At 51.2% G+C, this 20,949-nt stretch overlaps 1 protein-coding gene across 1 annotated transcript in view; it reads right to left on the bottom strand.

Annotated features, from left to right (window-relative positions):
• Nucleotides 1-14,469, bottom strand: part of TBC1D10A (TBC1 domain family member 10A) — a 30,232-nt gene extending 15,763 nt beyond the window's left edge. Inside the window, exon 1 of the mRNA XM_019743103.2 lies at nt 13,888-14,469. Within this exon, the coding sequence (XP_019598662.2) occupies nt 13,888-14,207 (320 nt within the window). The 5' untranslated portion in view covers nt 14,208-14,469. The remainder of the gene's footprint in view (nt 1-13,887) is intronic.
• Between the last annotated feature and the right edge of the window lie 6,480 nt (nt 14,470-20,949).

The raw sequence follows: 20,949 nt of genomic DNA, 5'->3' as shown, positions 1-20,949 counted from the left end.
TTCTATCCTATTTCTTCTTCTTTTTTTTTTTAATGCTGGTCACAACCCCTTAAAATTGATTTTAGCACTAATTCATGAATGAATCAAGGCATGAAGTCTGAAATCGAACACTCGTTGCAACTTGCTCATATTGCTCAGCACTGCCCCTCCCTCACTGGATTGGGTCTTGAACTTCTGTAACACCCACTGTGGGGGTTACCATGCACCCCACAGATGTTCAACAGGTGCCTGCCTGGTTTTCGCCACGACATTACTTTCATCTGCATTGCATTGAGGGGTATAAGGCACTGCTATCTATAGCAATTTTATTTGTGACCCTGATAGCCTAGTAAGGTGAATCCCTCAGAGATGAATTACTATTTCCATTTGGCCCATGAGAAATTTGACCCAATTTGAGAGGTTGTATGACTTGGGCAAAGTCGCAAAGCAAATAAATGGCAGACAGGGCTTCCCCTCTGCCCCAGTGACTCATGTGTTGCTTCTGGCTCCCCTGGGAAGGCTGTGGGGAAATCAGGCTGTTCTAAGATGATGCCATCGGGCTCTATCTCTGGCTCCAAGCCCCTAGAGACTGTCTAGCCGCCTCCTCCTCCAGTCTTCTGACTGACTCAATGAGTGACCTGCCCATACCTAGCAATGCTCAGTGAGACCCATATGCTGAACAAGCACAGTTTGCAAGCACAACCTCAGTTAGAGACAGCAAGCCTGGGAAATGTGCCATTTGGCAGCGCCCCCTCCTGAGGGAGACAAAGGTGGGCAGCCAGGGAGCCCCTGATCCCAGATTCTGCCGGGCTCTCGGGCTGAGCTAGGCTTAGCTGTGCTGTGTCACGCCACGACCCAAGGCAGCAGCGACATGCCACTGACTCCAAGCTCTGTAGGCTCCCAGTTTCCTAGTCTTCTCTCCAGACCCAGGGGCTGCGGGCTGCCAAGAGCTCAAAGGAACAAGACTGTTTCCCAAGGCTTCTGAGACGGCCGGTTGGGGCTCTCGCTCTCCTTGTCCTTCCGGCTGTCTGCTTTCTGCTCAACACACCTCAGTCAGGTAAGGTCCCGTGCCCACGACATGATGGTGGAAGGTAAACCTCAGCCCCAAGGAACCAGCCTAAGACCCTTTTCCAAGCTTCATGCTCCAAACCAGCCCAAAGGAAGAGAAAAAGCCCTAGTAGAAAGCCCAAGGTCACAAACCACAGGATTGAACCTTCTCATCTCACCCAATGCGGAGGCCAGGTGAGGTGTGGGGGACAGCGAACTGAGTGGGGACCCTGAAGCCTGCCAACCTAGCTTTCCATTCTAGATCCTCCACCTGGAAGACCATGGGCAAAATACTTGCCCTCCTTAAGTGTCCACTAACTTCGTCTTTACGTGGGACCATAACACACACCTCACATTTTATAGGGCTGCAGTGAGGAATTAATGAATATAAGGGTTCAGTCTGCTGGGTGGCCAGCAAAGGGTATGTGCAGCTGACCTCGCACTTTCACACCCGTTTTCTCATCTCACTGGTCCACATACACATGAGGCAGGGCAGGATTACCCCCAATTTACCCACAAAGCATTTGAGGCCCCCAGAGGTTAGTAATTTACTCAATGGCCCCCCGACTGCGACTCCTGGCTTCAGATCCCAGCTCTAGCACTTTACGGCCATGTGAGAGGGGCAAGCTGCCCCACTCTCTTAGCCTCCAGTTCCCCACCCGTAATATGGAGGCAATGCCACCTCCTCAGAGGGCAGCGGTAAAGATCACACGAGGCAATACATTTCCAGCACTGGTCGCGTACCAGCTCTGCCAAGCACTGCATAGGCACACAATTTCCCAAGGAAGCAGCTTTTATTATCTCCATTTAATAGACAAGAAAACTAAAGCTCAGCATGGTTGAGTAATCTGCTCCAGGTTACACAGCCTGGAATGGAAACTGCCCCTTCAGCACCAGATTATCCAATAAAGGGCAATTGCCCCACGTGTAACACCACCTCAGCACCTGTCACATTCCCTTCCCTCTTCTTCACCACCCAGTAGAGAACCACCTCCCTCTGTGCTGAGAAGAGCAGGAGCGAGCAACATGAAAATGTGGAAAATTGGGAAGTGGATGTGCAGAGAGAACACGGCCCATCACAGATCCAGGGACAGCAGAGTGGGGGAGCTCCCCTCTCCCGCCCAGAGCTGGAAAAAGAAGTGAGGATAAACAAAAAGCTGACCTACTTTGCACACTGGGTAACAACTTCTGGAGTTCATTAACCTAAGAGGTGGTAATGACTGAAAGTATAAATAGCTCTTATGCCAGAGAATGCAAGAGAGGGTGGGCTGGTGGTGAGCACACGGCCACCGGTCAGGGCTGGGAGGCCTGTGAGATCACCAGTGAGCCCCCCACCACAGCCAGGGAGGCCGGCAGCCCAGAGGGTAACTGATCTGCCCGCAGCCACACTGTGAGCCGGGATGGAAAAGGCAGCTGCTCTGCAGCAGCCTGGCGCTCCCTCCTGCGGCTGGCAGCCCCTGGCTGGAGGTAGGGCAGTGTCCAGGCTCCCTGGGGGTGAGACATCTGCTGGCTTCTCTCTCCCCGACTCCCATGCCAGCTAGTTCTGGGCCGGCCTCCCTTCCCATAAGGAGTTCCCTGGCTTTGCTCCTTCCAGCCCTGGGTCAGTAAACAATGGTAAACAGGTTCTCTCCACCCTTCACTGGCCTCGGTACCCTGGCCTCTGCCCAGCTCTCCACTCTGCTCAGCTCCACCCCGGAGATTCAAATGGAAGAAATGGTTCCTTTCGGCACCAGCCATGCTGGCTCCAAAAAGCAAGGAATGCCCCTTCCCCACAGCTGGGGAGAGGCACCAACCACAGCAGAAGCCCCCAAGACAACTCTCCCTGACTACTGCAGAAAGGTATGGAGACTATTCTCAACCAAAGATATCCCTTCCCCAAGCCCCCACCCCTACCAGAAAGAGTAATGCTTGCCATTACCCCACCGGCAACTGGGTCCTCAGCTCAGAATCTCACTGTGGGCACTCACGGTCACCCTGACTCGCGCATGGCCCCCTCACATAGCCTTACCACACTGCTAGATCTTATTGATAGATCTTATCACATTAGTCTTGACTCACTGCTTACATAAGGGCCCTCTTCTGCCCAGACTCCTTCAAGGCTCCCTACCACCCTCCGTGTCCAACAGAAACCTCAGGCCCTCCTGTTCCCTCTAAACGTCCCTTTTTTCCTCAGCCCTATCTCCAGGGGGCCCTCTTGCTTAGCTGCCCTCCCTCACCCCTAACCCCACTCGCCTTCCAAGTCCTCATTCAGAATTCCCTCTCAGCTTGACAAAGCCTTTCCTAACTACTCCAGGGACAGAACACAATCAACACCTCATTGTATTCCGTACACATCTCTCTAGAGCCTGTGTTCCAGGCCCTGCGTCTACAAAAATGAAAACATATAGTCCCTGCCCTTGAGGAGGTCGATCTGGCAGAGGAGACAGTTGGATGAGTAAATACCCAGCATACACAGAAGTGCTATCACAGAAGCATGGAGAAGGCGCTAGCAGACTGCAGGAAGCCCCCAGGGTGGGAGCAGGGGTGTTGAAGGAAAGCTTTAAAGGGGAGCTGACTTTTGAAATGGTTTTTAAGAGTGACAGGAAGTGGCCAGGGTGAGAAAGGAGAAAGGGTACACCAGGCGGAAGACCCAGTCTGAGCAAGCACAAGTTAACAGAAAAGGGCCTGGCTTGTTTGGGGAATGTGACCTGTCCAGTGGAGCAAGTAAAGCTTCTCCATCTGACTGTCCACTCGGCCGAGGCAGCATTCTACAAAGTCAGGGGCTCTGCCTAGCTCATTCTCTGCAGTGTGTCCTGGCCTAGAACAGAACCTGGAACCTAGCTGGCGCTCAATAAATGTGTGTTGACTTGATCCATTAGCTTTGTGACCTCAGGTACTCTGAGTTTCAGTCTTCCCCTGAGGGGGCTGGGAATACTGTCCTCAACCTGACGATCAGGTGGGCAAAGCACAGGAAGTGCTTGTTAAGGGCACGCCCTCTCTGGCCTGAGACCAGCTCTGGATCGTCCTGGAAGCCCAGCACAGGGCTGAGCATAGATGTGCTTTATGATGACCTTTTACAACATTATAATTCCAATATTCAATTAACATAACTGGATGTCTGTTATGACACTTACCAGGCACTTGCTATGCACCAGACATGGAGCTCAGCACTTAACTTACATTATTTCATTTAATCCTGACAACAGGCCCATGAGCTAGATCCTCTAATTATCACTCTCCTTCTGCAGATGAAGAAACTCAGGTTTTCAGCCAGCCAGTAACTATCCGAGGTCCGGGGCGAGCAGAGGACAGCTTTGGCAGGTGAACCCAGGCCCTGCTCTGCTCCCACTCTGCCACTTGACTCCAGCACTGAATGCTGCCCACCAGGCTGGGTGGGCATAAGCTTTGGAGAGCTCGGAGCTTAGTGAACTCGAGCCACAAACTGTGTGATGCTTGGCAACTTTCACCTTTCTGGGGCTTGGGGTCAGCCTCTGTGAAATGGGGATTACAATGATACCCGCGAGGCACAGAATTAAATGAGGTGGTGTCAGTGAAAGCCTGGTCCACGTGCAGGCTCTTCTGTGAAATGGCACCCCCATGTGACTACGCTGGAGGGCTCACTCAGAGGCAGGACAGGAAGCCTAGGATGAAAGTCTACAAGGAACACAGGAGAATGGGGTAATTATAAAGCAGACTGACTCCTTCCCCAAGTGACTGCCACCACCCAGGAGGGCAGAGGCCCCAGGTAGCCCTGTGCTTATGTGCTTTGGATTGTATCTTTCAGGAGACCCACCTCTGTTTTCACTTCTGCTTTATCTTCACAGATGAGGGAGAAGGCAGATCAGGGCCTTCAGAGTCAGGGTCACCTGAAGACTGTTCCAAATGACTCAATGAGGAACTAACTGCTGGGGGGCTCCCCAACCTGCCCTGGCAGGCCAGAAAGCTCCAGACTGCAAGCTGAGCGGTGTGGCTCCTGTCTCACCCCCAGACCCGCGGGTGGGTAGGCAGCAGCGCCCATGAGGTAGTCTGGATCTTCACATCCATGTTGCCGGGTTCTCCCACCATTAGGCCAAAGGCCTGAGGTGAACCTCAGAGTATAATTCACTCAAATTATACTCAATTCACTCAAATTATAAGAGCCACCATGTACCATGGAGCCCTTACTTTGAGGCAGACACTGTGCGGGCTGCTTTACCAATATCACCTCCCTTAATCCTCGTAACACCCCCTCTCCCCATGCCACCATCTAGCCTTTTACAGACTCAGAGAGGTCACATGGCTAGAAAGTGACAGAGCCAGGACTTGAAGACCAGTCTGCTGGTGTCTTGAACCCAGGCTCTCCCAGGCCCAGATTTAGTTTTTTTTTTTTGTAAAACCAAGACAGGAAGGGAAGGGAAAGAAGCAGCATCCTCCCAAAGTGGCTGCCAAGAAGGACTGCTCCTGAACACACAGAGTCCAGGGCCAGAGTGCACTAAGGAGGAACAAGTGTTCTCCACACTATGTTCCCAAGCCCCCTCACTACCTACCTTCTTCTGCCTTGCCTTGGGGTACATGTGAAGGGTTGTGTGCGGAGAACTGGGACAGAAAGTGTGTCACCCATCATAATAACTCAACAACAACAAAACTCAAGAAGCCTACTTAGACAAGTGTAGACGTCTGGGGCTGAGCTGAAGCCCGAAGGCTGGGACAGGGAGGGGAGGAGAGGCCAGCACGGTAGCCACCAGCTTTGGTAGAAGGGAAAATTGGGAAGGAGTCCTGGCTTCCAGGCCCAGTTCTTTCACTTGCTCAGCCTCGGTACCCTTGTTTACAAAGAGGGTAAAATAAAACTTACCCTACTGACTTGCCATTGCTCCTGGAAGGGTGACTGCAAGGCAATGGGAATGAAAGCACTTTGCAGACCCAAGAGCTATACAAATCACAGCCTCCTTTGATTTGATTACACTCCCAAAGCCACGAGGGCCACTGTCCTGCACAGAGTGGTCATCACAAGAAGGGAGAGTGCTGGAGGCACTGGCCTTAAGTGGCTGTGCCAGGACGACTCCTTGCACCTCATAAAAAAACTCCTCAAAGCACTTTTCATAGACTCCAAGGTCGGTCTCAGAATGTTAGATGCAGATGAGCTCTTCAACACCATCCCATTAAAACTGCCACAGTTTCCATCTGGGGGAAACTACAGCTTAGAAAGACTAAGCAACTTTCTCAAGGTCACACAGCACGTTAGGGGCCCAGGGAGGCCCAGGACTCAGGGCCCCTGACCCCGTTCAGCGGTCTGTTTACACGAAGCTCCTAATCCAGTTATCTCATTTGATCCTCACAATCCTTTTATACACAGGCCATGCCTTTACCTGTTTGTAGAATGTCCGACTTCCCTGCTAGGCTCTAAGTTCTGGGCGGGCAGGCCCAGGTCTACCCGAGCCTCGCATGCAGCTGCACACATAGTAAGTGCTGGATGAAAAACAGGGGGCCTTAGCCCTAAGGTCAGGTGAGGGGATGTGCCTAAGTTACACACCATAAAAGTCAGCGGTGGAGCTGCCACCCCTGCTCCTCGTTCAGAGCACTTCACCACGACGAGCCTAAATTCACATTTCCAGCTAGAATCTCTCATCTCTGAGAAACAGTTGGTGGTGCCCCTAAGTGCTGAGGAGTTCGCCTTCTCATAAGCATTGGACTTGCTTCCACCCATCGCAGCTGAGGCACCAGCTTCAGGAACAGAATAAAGACTCAGGCCAGCCCTCAGCTACCATCTGCTCCCCCAGATCAGCGAATGCTGTGCCCAAAGCCCCAGACCTACCCTCCCCAGCTGCACACCACCCTATGGTAGGTGTTCCACGCCCTAAGACCTTACTGCTCTTTTCTTGCAGTCTTCCTTGCCATCCAATTCGTTTACTGGGCAGAGACCACAAAGCTCAGTACCACTCACCCCACCCCCTCCCAACCAGGCCAGCTAACTCGCTCTCCTACTGAAAAGAGACAAAGAACCCGTTGATGTGCCCTAGGCATGCCAGCCATGCCAGGCACCTTGGGGAGCCCAGGGCTGTGACAAAGCAGAGTCAGCAGCAGCCCACTGTCTACTTCAGAGGAAGGCCACAGCTGGCCTTCTCTCCCTGTGGTCAGAAGGCCCCGGGATGGTTTCTGTGAGACTCCCGGGCCACTTCAGCCTGTCCCAAGCCTTCCCAACTTGCTGTCAGTCCACGCAGCCAGTCAGGCACCACGCCCTACTGATTTGCTGGCCTCTTCACCCTCATAGCTCCAGACCTCCTCCAGGCCTCTCCATTGCCATTTTGGGCTATCCCGAACTCTTCCTGCTAGTCTCACGCCTGCTGTCTGGCTCCTCTTTAGGCCATTTTCCACGCCATCACCAGACTGACCTTGACGAAACACAGAAGGCCTCAGTGTGAATTCAAAGCCAGGCAGAGTCTGCCCAGCCTACCCCTTGCTTCATATCACCCTCCTGCCTCCTGTTCCTCTTGTCACCTCTGCATACCCCATTTCTCAAACAGCTGGTTTCTGGGGGGACTTTGCACGTGGGTTCCCTCCCATCCAGTGGAATGCCTTTCCGTGCTCCTTCTGAGGCCTAGATCAAATGCCACTTCTTTTTTCTGGGGTCCTATAAGTGGAGCTGGCTGCTTCATCCTATATATTCCCAGGGCAACCACACATATCAATTATAGCCTTTGTTGCTCAACATTGTAATGATTTGTGTGTGGTTCTGGTTTCCAGCCAGCCTAGGAACCCCTTGAGGGCAAAAAGACACAGATGTCTTGTTCACTTCTGTATCCTTTGTTCCAATCACAGGGGCTGGCAGCGTAGGTGCTCAATAAATGTTTGGTAAATAAGGTCACTATAGATGGATAAACTGGCAAAAGTAAGCCTTGGCTTTCTCTCCCAGGCTCCTGAGTCTGCTGTCTACTTCTTACCTGAAAAGCAGCAAAGAGCTATACTGTGACAGCCTGAGGAGCTGGACAGGACATGGAATGGAGCAGGGTCGGGTGGGATAGCGAAGGGAAAGAGAAAGATGAAATAAAGCAAGTTCAAGTTGGCAGCGGCCCTGAAATCCTGGAGAGGGGGCTTCTAAGAAGATGGAACATCAGGAGCATTGGTTTGTTAGTGGAGCAGCCAGGACAGTTTGCTCCCTGCCAGGGAGAGTCCTCAGCCTAGGATAGCAACAGATTTGCCAGGGGCAGACAAATCAGCTAAAGGAGGCCTCCTCCCCCCAGGTGTGGGGCCTGCAGGATAAAGAAAGTGAGCAGCTAGGGCACTGGCAATAGGCGGACATTGGCAGGGTTCTGCTCTGGTGGGCAACACATCCTGGCCTGGAGACTCAGTTGGCTTGGAATGAGGAAGAGGATGGGCTGTGCCATATAGCTGAAGTAGCAAGGGGCTGAGTCAGCAGATCTGGGATCTCTCTCTCTCTCTCTCTCTCTCTCTTTCTATCTCTCTCTCTTTCCCTCCTTCCCTCCCTAACCTGGCTCCATTGTTAACTAACTGTGAGGCTTCTTCACACCTTGGATTCCTCATCTGTACACAGAGCAAAATCCCTCCCCTACCTATACAGAAACACTTCTTCCAATAGATATCAAAGTCCCACGGCCATTAAGCAGTAATTTGGGATCAAGAGCAATGCGGTATGGACTCTGGCTATAGGAGGGCTAGACCAGGCCTGAGCTGGACATGCTTCCAGGGTCACCCCAAGGATCTTCCTTCACAGGGTCTTCTTGGACTTGGTTATCCATGGACTTTCACTGTACTGAGACCTGCCTTGCCCTCCATACTGGGATGGGGAGGCAGCCAGGTTCCTGCTAACTCCTGCTCTGGGTGTGGGGGCCTCAGGGACTGGCGAGCACCTGGCACCCTGCCTGCTTCCACCTTAGCAAAGCTTAGTCACTGGATTCAGCATGGAGAAACAGGTTCTAGTCCCAGTGCTGCCATTTACTAGCCAGCAAACCTCAGGTACTTTCTTCTCCGATCTTCAGAATGGTCATCTAAAGAATGGGGATAACCACACCTTTCAGAGGAAAGGGAGGGTTCACCACTGGTTAGAGGTCACTGCTGCCCTCCGGGGATGGACCTCACTGACACTCATCATCACAGCCAGAGATGGGAAGTAGAAAATGAAAAGACAGGACCACTAGCTACTCGTCTTTAAGACGGTGAAGAACATTCATTGGGCACCTACTATGTGCCAGGCTCTTTTCAAATATCAGCTCATTTAAACCTCACAACAACCCTGCAAAGTCAGTATTATCATAACCCTTTCATAGTGAGAAACAGGCTCAGAAAAGCGAAGCAACATGTCCAAGGTCATACAGACCACTGGGCTGCAGAGCTTGTGTGAGGCACAAGCACACAGCACCTTCTTTCCTCCATCTCAGTGTAAACGGACAGGGTGGCTGGACTAGAGCCAGGCCTCACGGGCCCTCTGGAGGTCCTGTTTCAGATGCAGATGCTGGGAGGACAAAACATCAAGCAGGCCCCACAATCTTATCACTTTCCCACAGCTTAGGATTTCTTAACAGGCGGACACACAGGCACCTTCCCAGGGCAGCAGCTGGTGAGCTGGCCCCCTCCTTCACCAAGTCAAGTCTTGTCTGAGGCACTAGAACACCCCCAGGGCCACCAAACCGGATTTACCTTTGAAGCTGGAGGAAGAGAAGGAGGAGAGAAAATGGAGGGCCTGTGGTCTAGTCACAGACCAGGGCCCCACATGTGCAGCTGCCTCCTTCCAGATGGGCCACCCAGGGACCACTACACTGCCAGCTCCATGTGCTTTTGGGAACTAATCGTTCAAGAAAAGAGGATGCTCTGAGCTTATAAACTGGAGGTGGTGGGAAGGCAAGGAGGCAGGCTCTGGCCTGCCAGGAGGGCCCTGGCCCTACCCCAGTAAAAACTGGCATAGACCAAACTCTGAGGATGCCAATTAAGCCAGTTCTACGGTTTCCAAAGTCATAGGGCTGCCATAGTTGGCTAGGAGGAGTGGAGGGCCCAGGGGACAGGGAAACTGAATCAGCAGAAGACAATACTACTGTTCCAGATGTTTCTCCCGAGGCCCAACGCAGATCCCTCTCTCCCCCGACAGGAAGCCAACACCCACAGGATCCCAGGGAGCATAGCTCCTCACCTCACATGGCCTGCCACACTGAGCAGGCTGAAGCTGGGCGGGAAGCTGCAGCTCAGGCCAGGCCTGGCAATCACATGGGAACTGGAGAGGGAGGTCAGGGTCCACCTCTCTCGGGCCAGGAGACTTGGTATCTAACTGGTATCTAACTTCTTTCCCTTCCTGACCACCTCCTCTGTGCTGCCCCAAACAGGTTTGCTCTTCCTACCCCCACAGCGATAGGAATGGTAACATCTCTCCTTGTACCTTTTCCTGCTCAGGACACTTTTTTCTCCTCCTCTGGTCCTTCCTGGGCTTCAACAACCAGCTCAGTTCTCAGCTAAGCCAAAGGAACTAGCATGGCCAGCATCCTTGTCTGTGCCCATGTCACCCACAGGGTCCTTTGCTGGCTGGCTGCTTTCTTGCCTTTTCCCACTTACTGGCTAATGCTCAAGAGCAGGGAGTGACCATCTCAGTCCCACCAAAGGTTCCCTGCAGAGCAGGCTCGAAAGACAGACAAGGTGAAGAAGCAGAAAGGGCCTAGGGCTGGCAATCAGGAGTTCTGGGTTCAATTCCTGACATTGCTCCTAATAGACTGAAGAGGTAAGGCTAATCACTTCTCTCAGGTCTCAGTTTACCTATCTGTAAGATGACGGCCACTAAGGTCACTTTGAGCTTTCTGATTTGAAATGTCTGTCAGTAAATGTCATTCAGTAAATAAGTATTAATTGAGCATTTACTTTGCTGTAGGCCTGAGGAGAAAAGGTGAACAAGTCTGGCCCCAGCCCTGAAGCTGATCAATCTGATGAACTGGCAATGACGACACACTCTTACCCCTGCTGGGCCCTCCCTGTGAGACTCCTCTACTTCTGAGGGAGTGAAAAGTGCTGAGCTAAGCCAGGGAAGGTGAGGCTGGGCAGCTTCCTGTTAGGAAACCTTCTGTCCTACTGTCCAGCACCTGATTTTCTGCTGGGACCATAGGCCATGTTAATGAATGATGAAGGCAGTGGAAACTGTCCTGACCTGGGAGTCAGAAACCCTGGGTTCAAGTGTTGATTCTGCTACTAATATGCTGTGTGATCTTAAGCAAGTTATTCTCCTCTCTGGGCCTCAGTTTCCTCATAAGGGCTAAGCTGATCAATCTCTTAAGATCTCTTCCAGCTCAGCTCAGTCTTTGATTTTACGATCTACTCATGCCAGGCACCTAACAGTCACCTGAGCGGTTAGCCTCTGTCCTGCTTTGTTCCCCATCCCCCCAGCCCTTGGCAACTGCCAAAAATGACAGTCTTGAGACAATCTTTGGCCCAGTATGGCTGAAATGGACCTTTCATCTGGAGCCAGAGTCCCTGCCATCTCCACTGCAACCATCAGTGCTAATGTTTCACTTCTCTGGGCTAGCACATGGACTCCTAGACTGCGACCACGAGACTGAGTTCAGGGCAGTCACCCTGAAACTTCCCATAACTTCCCCTCTCATGGTCATGGGCAGGGACTTACTTTTGGTTTTTTTGGAACCACAATATAAACTAAGCAGGAGACAACAATGCTTTCAGACACCAGAGATTTTAGGTTGACCAACAGGGTCAAGAAAATGAGGCAGGGAGTGAGAAGGGGACCTGGGACCCCACCTCAGCCCCAGCGCTATGGACACCAGTGATGCAGAGGGTGTCCACGGCCTTTGTGGTTGGAGGGTGGGGAAGACAGATGTCTGGCGGCCTGGCTGGGGACTACAGCCTAAGGGAGGTGCTCCCACTGGGGCCTCTCTCTGTCCACAAATACCAGAGGTACGCCCTCATTTTTCTCCTCAATTTTCAGACCCTTAGAAGGAAAAGAAAGGAAACTAATGTTTTCTGGGCTACTACTTGTGCCAAGCACTGTGTGAGGCATCTTTGCATACCTGATCTCATGTAATCTCCACAGTAATCTTGGGAATAGGTGTTATTATTTCCCTTTAAAGTGAATAAACAGGCTCAGAGATTCAGCATCTTGCCCAAGGTCACACAGCCAGCAAGTGTGAGTTCTTCCTACATCTAGACTTCTTCCACTATATCACACTGCTCTGTACCCCAAGATCTAGTTAACTGCCTTATAAACATGTAGTAGGAATTCTTACCTCCTAGAATTCACCAACAAATCTGAGCTCTTCCTTCCAAGAACCCACAAATGCAACTGGGAACTCCTTTCCCACTTCTCAACACCCGATCCCTCCCAGGGTTCTGGTCCCTGGAGACTACTCCTCAATTCACAAATATACCTTAAATCCCCTTTGGGTTCTCACAAGCTAATCTCTAGGGAATTTGACAATGCGTCAAGTCAGGATGAGGGATCAGAGTAAGAGGTGCTCTCTGAGTGCTGGACTGGACTAGGCTTAGCGGTCGTGAGCAAGTGGGAAGAGGTCAGAGGACACAGATCCAGTAGGAATGAACTCTCCTTAAGGAAGGGGCCTGCATTTCTCCAAAGGAGGAGGAGGCCTGGTGAATATGAAACTTTGAGACTGGGGAAAATCCCGGAAGTGACCTTGATGGGGCTGCTCGTGTGGGCTGGGACTCTTACACTTCCCTAAGTCAGAAGAGGCTGGAGGAGCCTTGGGCAGTTACAACTGGTCAGAGAAGGGGAGGAAGGACCCTCTGGAGAAGGGTCATGGCTGAGTACTGTGGGGTCCCCCAGGTGACTGTGGGGGGCTATCTCTGTTGAAGTGGAGGCCCATTCGGTTCTGTGCAGAGCACTGGTCTCCTGTGACAGGACAGCTGGGGTGGGAGTGGGGTCTGGAGTCCCTCTTTCCTGAGGGGACCACCAGCCCACACATATGATCTCTGCGAGGACTGGGCTCAGAGTATGGCTGCCCGCTTCCCCAGCGTGGAGGGAAGGTGCCATGCCCCTGCTCACATTTCTCTGCCTGCTGAGTGCCTGGGGGCTCTGGGGGTAGGCGATTTCAACCCTGCTGTCTCCCCGCCGGCCCCTCCTCTCCAGTCTGTGTTTTGGGAAGAAGTCCACATTTCCAGAGCATATACATAGAAACAGCCTGTCCTGGAGGTGAGGCACTCTCGCCTTGTGGACACTGGGAAGGGGGAGTGTCTGTCCACCTGTTGCCAGTGACAGGGAGAAATCTGCCTTTGAAGGGGGAGGGAAGCACGCTCTGATCCTTCTATGTGGGGAAGGGACTGTGTGTCCCAGGGGGGTGTCCATACTTTAGTTGACCAATATCCGTCCATCCAGAGGTGTGTCTTGAGGTAAGGGTCAGCCTGTCCTGGAGTGGGGTGGGCACAGGGTAGTCTGTCCCTTTGAAGCCTGCCTAAGGTGTCCCCTGGTGTGGGGGTAGTGGGGTTAATAAGACAAGGGCGTCTGTGGGTCTTGGGGGGGGGGGTATAGAGAATATCTGTCTGTTGGGGGAGGGGCAGCCATCTGTGAGCCTGTCAGGAGGTGGCAAAGTCAATCAGCCCTAATGCCAGGGTGGCAGCAATGATGTTGGAACAAGTGTCTGTCCCACAGCTGGGAGGAGGGCATTGTCGGTCGGCCTTTCCTGGGGGGGCCACTACTGGGTGGATGGTGAGGGCAGAAGGAAGCTGGATTTGGCCTGTCTGTCCCTTGCTCGGAAGTAGGCTCGCGGGTGAGGGGCAGGTCAGTCTGTCTGGGGGAGATGGGGGGGCAGGGGAGAGAAGGGGTCGGTTGTCTGTGGTTGGGCTGGGGGCATGTCTGTCCGTCCTGAGGGCGCTGTCCACGTCGAGCCCTCCCCCCGCGGGTCCCACGCCCGGCCCCGGCCCAGGGCCCCGAGCCTCGGTGCTACTCACGCGCCCTCCGCGCCCTGCGAGCCCACGATGAAGCCGAACTTGTCGATGCGGCGATCGGCGAAGCCGTTGGCCTCTGAGTCGGAGCCTAGAGAGCTGACCTCGTCGGCGGTTGCGGCGTCCGGACCCGGGGCCAGGCTCTCCCGGGTCCCAGACAGGCTTCCCCCGGCCGCGGGCGCGCGAGGCCCGTTCTCTCCAGGGCTCTTCGCCATCCCGGCCGCGCCCGCCGCCTCAGCTTCAGCGGCCACCTCAGCCACCTCAGCCGCCTCAGCCGCCCAGCCACCGCCGACGCCGCCGACGCCCCGCCCACTCGCCGTGCCCATTGGCAGCCGCAAGACTGGGGGCGGGACCCTAGGCCCTCCCGGGAGCTCCCCCCTACGCCCAATGGGCGCCGCGGACCCAGGGGCCCTCCCACCTTCCTCAGGATGGCGCCAACTGGCCCGACGTGAGGGGGCGGGGCAAACGTCACCCGGAGCCCTTCCCCACAGGGCTGCCAATCACGAGAGCTCACCTGAAAGAGCTCCTCTGGCCTTTCCGGGTTACCTCGAGCTGGGCCTGTCACCTGCAACGCCAGCAGGCAGAGGCGGAGGCGTCCGCCGGAGATTCCGCATCTTCCTCCTGAGCCGCTCCTCGCGAGACCCCAAGAACGTTGGTGGGGATTATTTCATCCATTCACTTATGAGGAGCTCTGAGGAGACTCCGGATGGTTCGGGGATTCGCCCAGGAACAGAGGCTTAAAGACGCAGGCTGACCTAGAAGTTCCTCATACCTTCCCCCTCACCCCCTTACCCCCACCCCCCACTCCCGCTTACTGCTTCTGGGGCTTTAAGTTAGCTCGTGGGAGACCTAATTAATAAGAATAATAACCAACGTTTATTGAGCTATGCACTGCCCCAAGTTCTACCTACTTTTTGTAATCTTTTTCCTCCCAACAGGTTTGAAATATAATCAACATACCATAAAAATCACACGTTTAAAGTTTGTAATTCAGTGGTTTTAAGCATATTTATAGAGTGGTGCAACCATCACCATAATCTAATTTTGGAACATTCTCATCACCCAAAAAGAAATTCCTGTCCATTAGCAGTCACTCACCAACATTCCTCCCCGTCCCTGGCAACCACTAATCTGCTTTCTGTCTCTACAGTTTGCCTTTTCTGGACATTTCATGTAAAAGGAACCATATGCTATGTGGCCTTTGTGTGTCTGGCTTATTTCAATTAGCAGTGTTTTCAAGGTTCATTCATGTTGTAGCAGATATCAATACTTCATTCCTTTTTATGATTGAATAATATTCCATTGTATGTATAGACCACATTTTATTTATCCATTTGTCAGAGATAGTCATTTGGGTTGTTTCCACTTTGGGTTGTTTCTACTTTGGGGCCATTTCCACATGGCAGCCAATGCTGCTATGAACGTTCAGGTACAAGCATTTGTGTGGACATATATTTTCATTTCTCTTGTGTAAATACCTAGGAGTGGGAATTTCTGGGTCATATGGTAACTCTTTAAACCTTTTGAGGAACTGGCAAACTGTTTTCCAAATTGGTCATACCATCTCTTGTAACCTTTTAGCACAACAAGGTAGATACTATTACTAGCCTGATTGTATAGTTAAGGAAAGTGAGGTACAGGGAAGTGAAGTCCGGTGCCTAGGATCCCAGAACTAGCTTATGGCAGAGCCGGGATTTGAATCTAGCTCTTACCAACAGCTTATATTGGGAGGCACAGGCCAATTGCATCTACACAGACTCAGCTCCCAGTAGCCTACTTCTGACCCCAGAGATGATCAATACTTGGAGCCATATGATAGTTCCTCACTTAAGTCCAGTGCTTTAGAGTTTACAAGTCACAACCATCTTGTCATGTGACACTCTCTTGTAGACCTGTGGGGGAGACAGGCCCAGAGAAGGGAAGGGACTGAAAAAGCCAGGCCTGAGCTGCAGGGCCTGGGACAGGTTTCTAAGGATCCCAAAGCAAGCCCCAAGAAGTTGGTTTTAAGATTTCAGTGATTTTACCAGCCACATGGCCTAGACATTCTTGAAGACTTTGCTGTGCAGTCTTCACATTCCATTGGCTTCTGGTTTTCCATAAACAGGGCAAACGACGGACATGAGAGTGGGCACAGGCTATTTTGGTCGGAAACTCTCAGTCTGGGAGGGCATTCCTCCTCTCTAGTGGCTCCAGACATCGTAGTGGGCTCTTAGTCCCAGCTTCCAGGAAGGGCAGAGTGGCCTTCACATCAAGGTGTAGGCCTATCCCAAGGAAAGGAGCTCCAGGAGCCAGACACACCTGGAGCAGATATGAAGCCCCAAGCCTGGCAAAGTATCCACATCCTTTGACTCCATAATTCTGGTCATAGGGTCATATCCCAAACACATTCAACTCTGTAAGGGCACATGTACAGCGATGTTCACCCCGGGATATTTGGGGTGGGGTTGGGAGAAGGGTAGGGGGACCTTTTTTGGGACACCAGGTAGCTGTTTCTCAAGTTAAGGCCTTGATGCCCCCTGGCTTTTAATTTTCTTACATAAGACCACCCAGGATTCAAATCTCTGCTCTGTCACTGTGTGACAGTGAACAAATCACTTTTCTCTGAGGCCATTCCCTCATCTGCAAAATAGAAATACTGAAAAAATACCCCTTTGGAGGAGTTGTTCTGAGACTTGTGTTTGATAATGTGGCTAAGCATCTGGTACATGGAGATACCCAGTAAACAGAAGCCAGGGGTGGTGGCATTTGTAGTTTGCAAAGCACTTGCAAATTCATTATCATCTTGTGTGTTTCCCACCACAGCCTGTGGTTGCAGCAGAGAAGTTCACCTAATTTAACTAATGGCTTGGGAGTCCTCATTTCATGTCTGTGCCCCCTCAATAACTGGATGTTCTTGTGCAAAATTGTTAACTTCTCAGAACCCATTTCCTCTTCTGAAAACCAGGAATGTCAAAAATTACTTGGTGAAGTCAACAAGCTATGTCTCTGAAGCTTCCAGCCCATAGTAGACACTCAATAAACGTTAGGTTTCTTTACTTATGACTCCAGAGCTCTTTATTTGATATTGAGTGTGAACAAGAGATGAAGTCCTGGCCCGGAAAAGTTTATATTCCAGGGGAGGAGAGAGAACATGAACAAGCTTAGAACATTTGTCAGATAATGTGAAAAGGAAAACAAGCAGGGTAAGGGATAGAGAATGCTGGGAGCCAAGATGGGGCCTGGGAAGGGGCAGTAGATGGAAATGAGGAAGCCTTTCTGTGGGGACCTGGGAGAATTAGAGTGTGGGAAGCAGGGTAGCAAGTGCAGAGCCCTTGAAAGAGAAGCAGGTTCAGATGGCGTGGTTAGACTGGAGTGAGATAGCAGGAGTGAATGAATGAATGATCCAAAGGAATGCCCCACAGAATCACGTAGCTCACTGGGGATACAAATGAGAGGCCTTTGGCAATGCTGTGAAGCATCCTGGTAGGCTGATTGTTGCAGATGTTCTTTTGAGGATGAGATGCTTGGCCAGCGCTACAGGAATATATTGATAACCTGGAGTCTCATCACTGGGGTCATTCCCCAGAAAGTTTAGCTGGAGGTGCTCACATAGCCACTCCCCCCCACTCAGTCCCCTCCTGGATCCTGGTATTTGGAGCTTGCATATACTCAGAAAATCTGTTAGCACTGGCCACGAGCAGATATCCAGATGTCTTAGCCTTTGCTCGTAATGAGAGCACTGGTTCAGAAGGGAGGCAGCTGGTGCCCACCAGCCCATGCCAACTAGGCAAACTACAAAGCTTCTTTATCCCTACACTGATGACCATTAAGAATGTTTTGGTCCAAGGGGCAGAGAACACAACTCGAATGGGCTTAACTCAAAACTGCATTTAGTGGATTCCATACCTTAAACAATTTCAAAGGTATATAAGCTTCAGGGGCATTTTGATCCAGAGGTTATCACCAGGGATATCAGCCTCATTTTCCTTTTTTCTCCTTTTCTCTTTGTACTCCTTCCTGTGGTTGCTTCATCCTCAAGCTAGAGCCCGTCATGGCAGCAGCTCCAGGCTCACACCCTTCCTCCACACATCCATACAACAAATGACTCTTCTGGTAGTTTCTGCGTAATGGTGAGGAGGCTGCATTCCTTTGTGTATCACCTGTTTACACAACACAGGTGCCTAGCCCTAATCTAATCACAATAGCCCAGGGGTAAGGAACAGACTGACATAACTGAACTCAGCTTAGAACAATAGTACCTTCTCTGATATGATAAAGAACAGGAATGTATCTTGTCTTGCTTCATGGATTGTGTTGCTCAGAGATACCTAGAATTACTTTTTTTTTTTTTTAATGTAACAATGTAGAATAGTTAAGAGCAAATCCCCAAATCAGAGTTAATAATCTTAACTTCAAGATTTTACATTTTACTTTCATTTTAAAAAAGTAAACTTCTAAAAATCGTATATACTAGTATGTATACTCTTAAACATGAACTATATTGTACTTTGATTTTTGAATTATAGGGATAAATGAAATACGTATAAGGATTGCTATAATTACAGTATACCACATATTTCCATTCAAGTATATATCCTAACATAACCTAATATAATCTTTATATATATTCTCTAATACAATATATAATTTTAAAAAGTGAAATGGGGCTAATCATGAGTGGCCTCCTCTGGGCTCATTTCAAGCAGCTGGTAGAATTGAAAGTGAAATTCCTTAATGTCTACGACTCCTTTCGAGCACGTCTTTAAAATTATAGGGACTCTGAAAGCATCAAGTTGTGCCCCGTTTTGCCAGCAGTGCCACAACAGGAATATTTCTCCCCATTTCATAGCCCGCTCTGCTGAAATGGTGAGGACAGTGTGGTCACCAAGAACAGAAGAGCTGCTTTGACTTCCAGAGCCCTCACTGGCTACATGACCTTGGGCATCCACCTCATCTAAACAGTGAGGCAGATAATCCTCAGAGGATGGCAGTGAGCATCAGAAAAGCTGTGCACGCAAGGTGCTGCCTCCATGCGGCAGACCCCAAACAAGAAAGGCAGAGTGCTGGGCTACACGCTGGGCCTGTGGCCACCGACGGTCCCAAGGCCGCCTTGCAGTCAATGGGCATTCTGCGACTGAGCGAGCCAGGACATATGTTCAATCAGGAGCTCTGGGAGACTGGGTTCAGGCCCCAAAGGGCAGCTCAAAGAACTCATTCACTCACATTCCACCCAGCAGCATTCCTGGCCTCTAGTCACAGCCTGTCACAGAAAGCCTGAAGGATCTGCCAATCTATGCAGAGTGCCCTGTCTCCCATATCCAGAGCCAATCCCAGGAAGAAAGGAGAGCTGGGACTGAGTCTCTCCCAGGTCTCCTGATCCCTCCCCTTTTGGAATGAGACCCAGGAGCTGTTCAGGGGGATTTTTGGTGTTGGCCATGGAGAATTAGCAGTGGCTCAACTTTTGGCACCCAAACCATGGAGCCTACTTCAGGAAGCCAAATTTCAACCCTGGTCCCTGCAGGAAACTTCCAGCAACCAGGAAGGGGCAAATGTTAAAAAAGATGAGGAATAACATTCACTGACCAAGTTAAAAACTTGGTCCAGGGCCCAGTGGCTCAGGCGGTTAGAGCTCCATGCTCCTAACTCCAAAGGCTCCCGGTTCGATTCCCACATGGGCCAGCTGGCTCTCAACCACAAGGTTGCCAGTTCAATCCCTCGAGTCCCGCAAGGGATGGTGGGCTCTGCCCCCTGCAACTAAGATTGAACACGGCACCTTGAGCTGAGCTGCCTCCCGGATGGCTCAGTTGGCTGGAGTGCGGGCTCTCAACCACAAGGTTGCCAGTTCAATTCCTCGACTCCCGCAAGGGATGGTGGGCAGCGCCCCCTGCAACTAAAATTGAACATGGCACCTTGAGCTGAGCTGCCGCTGAGCTCCCAGATGGCTCAGTTGGTTGGAGTGCGTCCTTTCAACCACAAGGTTGCGGTTCGACTCCCGCAAGGGATGGTGGGCTGTGCCCCCTGCAACTAACAACGGCAACTGGACCTGGAGCTGAGCTGCGCCCTCCACAACTAAGATTGAAAGGACAACAACTTGACTTGGAAAAAAGGCCTGGAAGTACACACTGTTCCCTAATAAAGTCCTGTTCCCCTCCCCCAATAAAAAAAAAATCTTAAAAAACAAAACAAAAAGACCCCACAAAAACCTTGGTCCAGCAGTGTGTAATGGAGCCACACGAATGGTGCTGTAGAAGGGCCACCTGAGCCGTGGGTCTGGAGTTGCAAGCTGTGAGCTTGGCAGGGGCTGGGGGAGGGGAGGGTGGTAACTAGAATACTGGTTTTGTGACCTTGGGAATGGTCACACCACTCTGAGGCTTGGAGATGACCTCATGGGGCAGCTAGGAGGATCAAATGGAGGAACTGCAAAGAAAAGGCATTGGGAACTCGCACTGGGAACTCTGGGGGAAAATAAACATGAAATCTTCAGAATGAAATCAGCTTTAGGTTTAAAACCAGGAAACGGTTATCAACAGACTCTCACTTTCCTCCCTCAAAACACCTACAGCAGCTCCCACTTCCATGTGCTAGCACAATTCCAAAAATAACAACCTGCATCTGGCCCTTACTAAGGGGCAAGGACTGTGATAAGTGTTTTGCACACATTCTCACCTCATCTTACTGTGTGACTGTGGGTACAGGACTCACCCTCTGTGCCTCAGTTTATTTACATGTAAAATAGGAATACTCAACAGCAGGATTAAATGAGTTAAAATTGATAAAGTGCTTAAGACAATAAGGGGCAAGTAAATTGGTTCAACTTTATAGTCCTTAGAATAGTTCATGGCCTTGGCATAATTAAGTATTCTTAAACAAACAAACAACCAAACAAACAAACAAAACAACTAATCATGTCCCATGCTCACTCAGGGTGAGCCACCTGCCCAAGGTCACAGGGCCAATCAGATGATGAGTGATTACAGTCCTGCGGGAAACCGCTACCTTTGAGTCTCATCTGCGTGTGTCTCTCCGCTGCCCACTGACCCAGGAACTGCATCTCATCCCTCCTTGTTCTGTGGTCCTGACACGTTGAAG

Source organism: Rhinolophus sinicus, linkage group LG16 (genome assembly GCF_036562045.2).
Source record: "Rhinolophus sinicus isolate RSC01 linkage group LG16, ASM3656204v1, whole genome shotgun sequence".
Lineage (NCBI taxonomy): Eukaryota > Metazoa > Chordata > Mammalia > Chiroptera > Rhinolophidae > Rhinolophus > Rhinolophus sinicus.
This window is presented reverse-complemented; position numbering and strand designations above follow the sequence as displayed.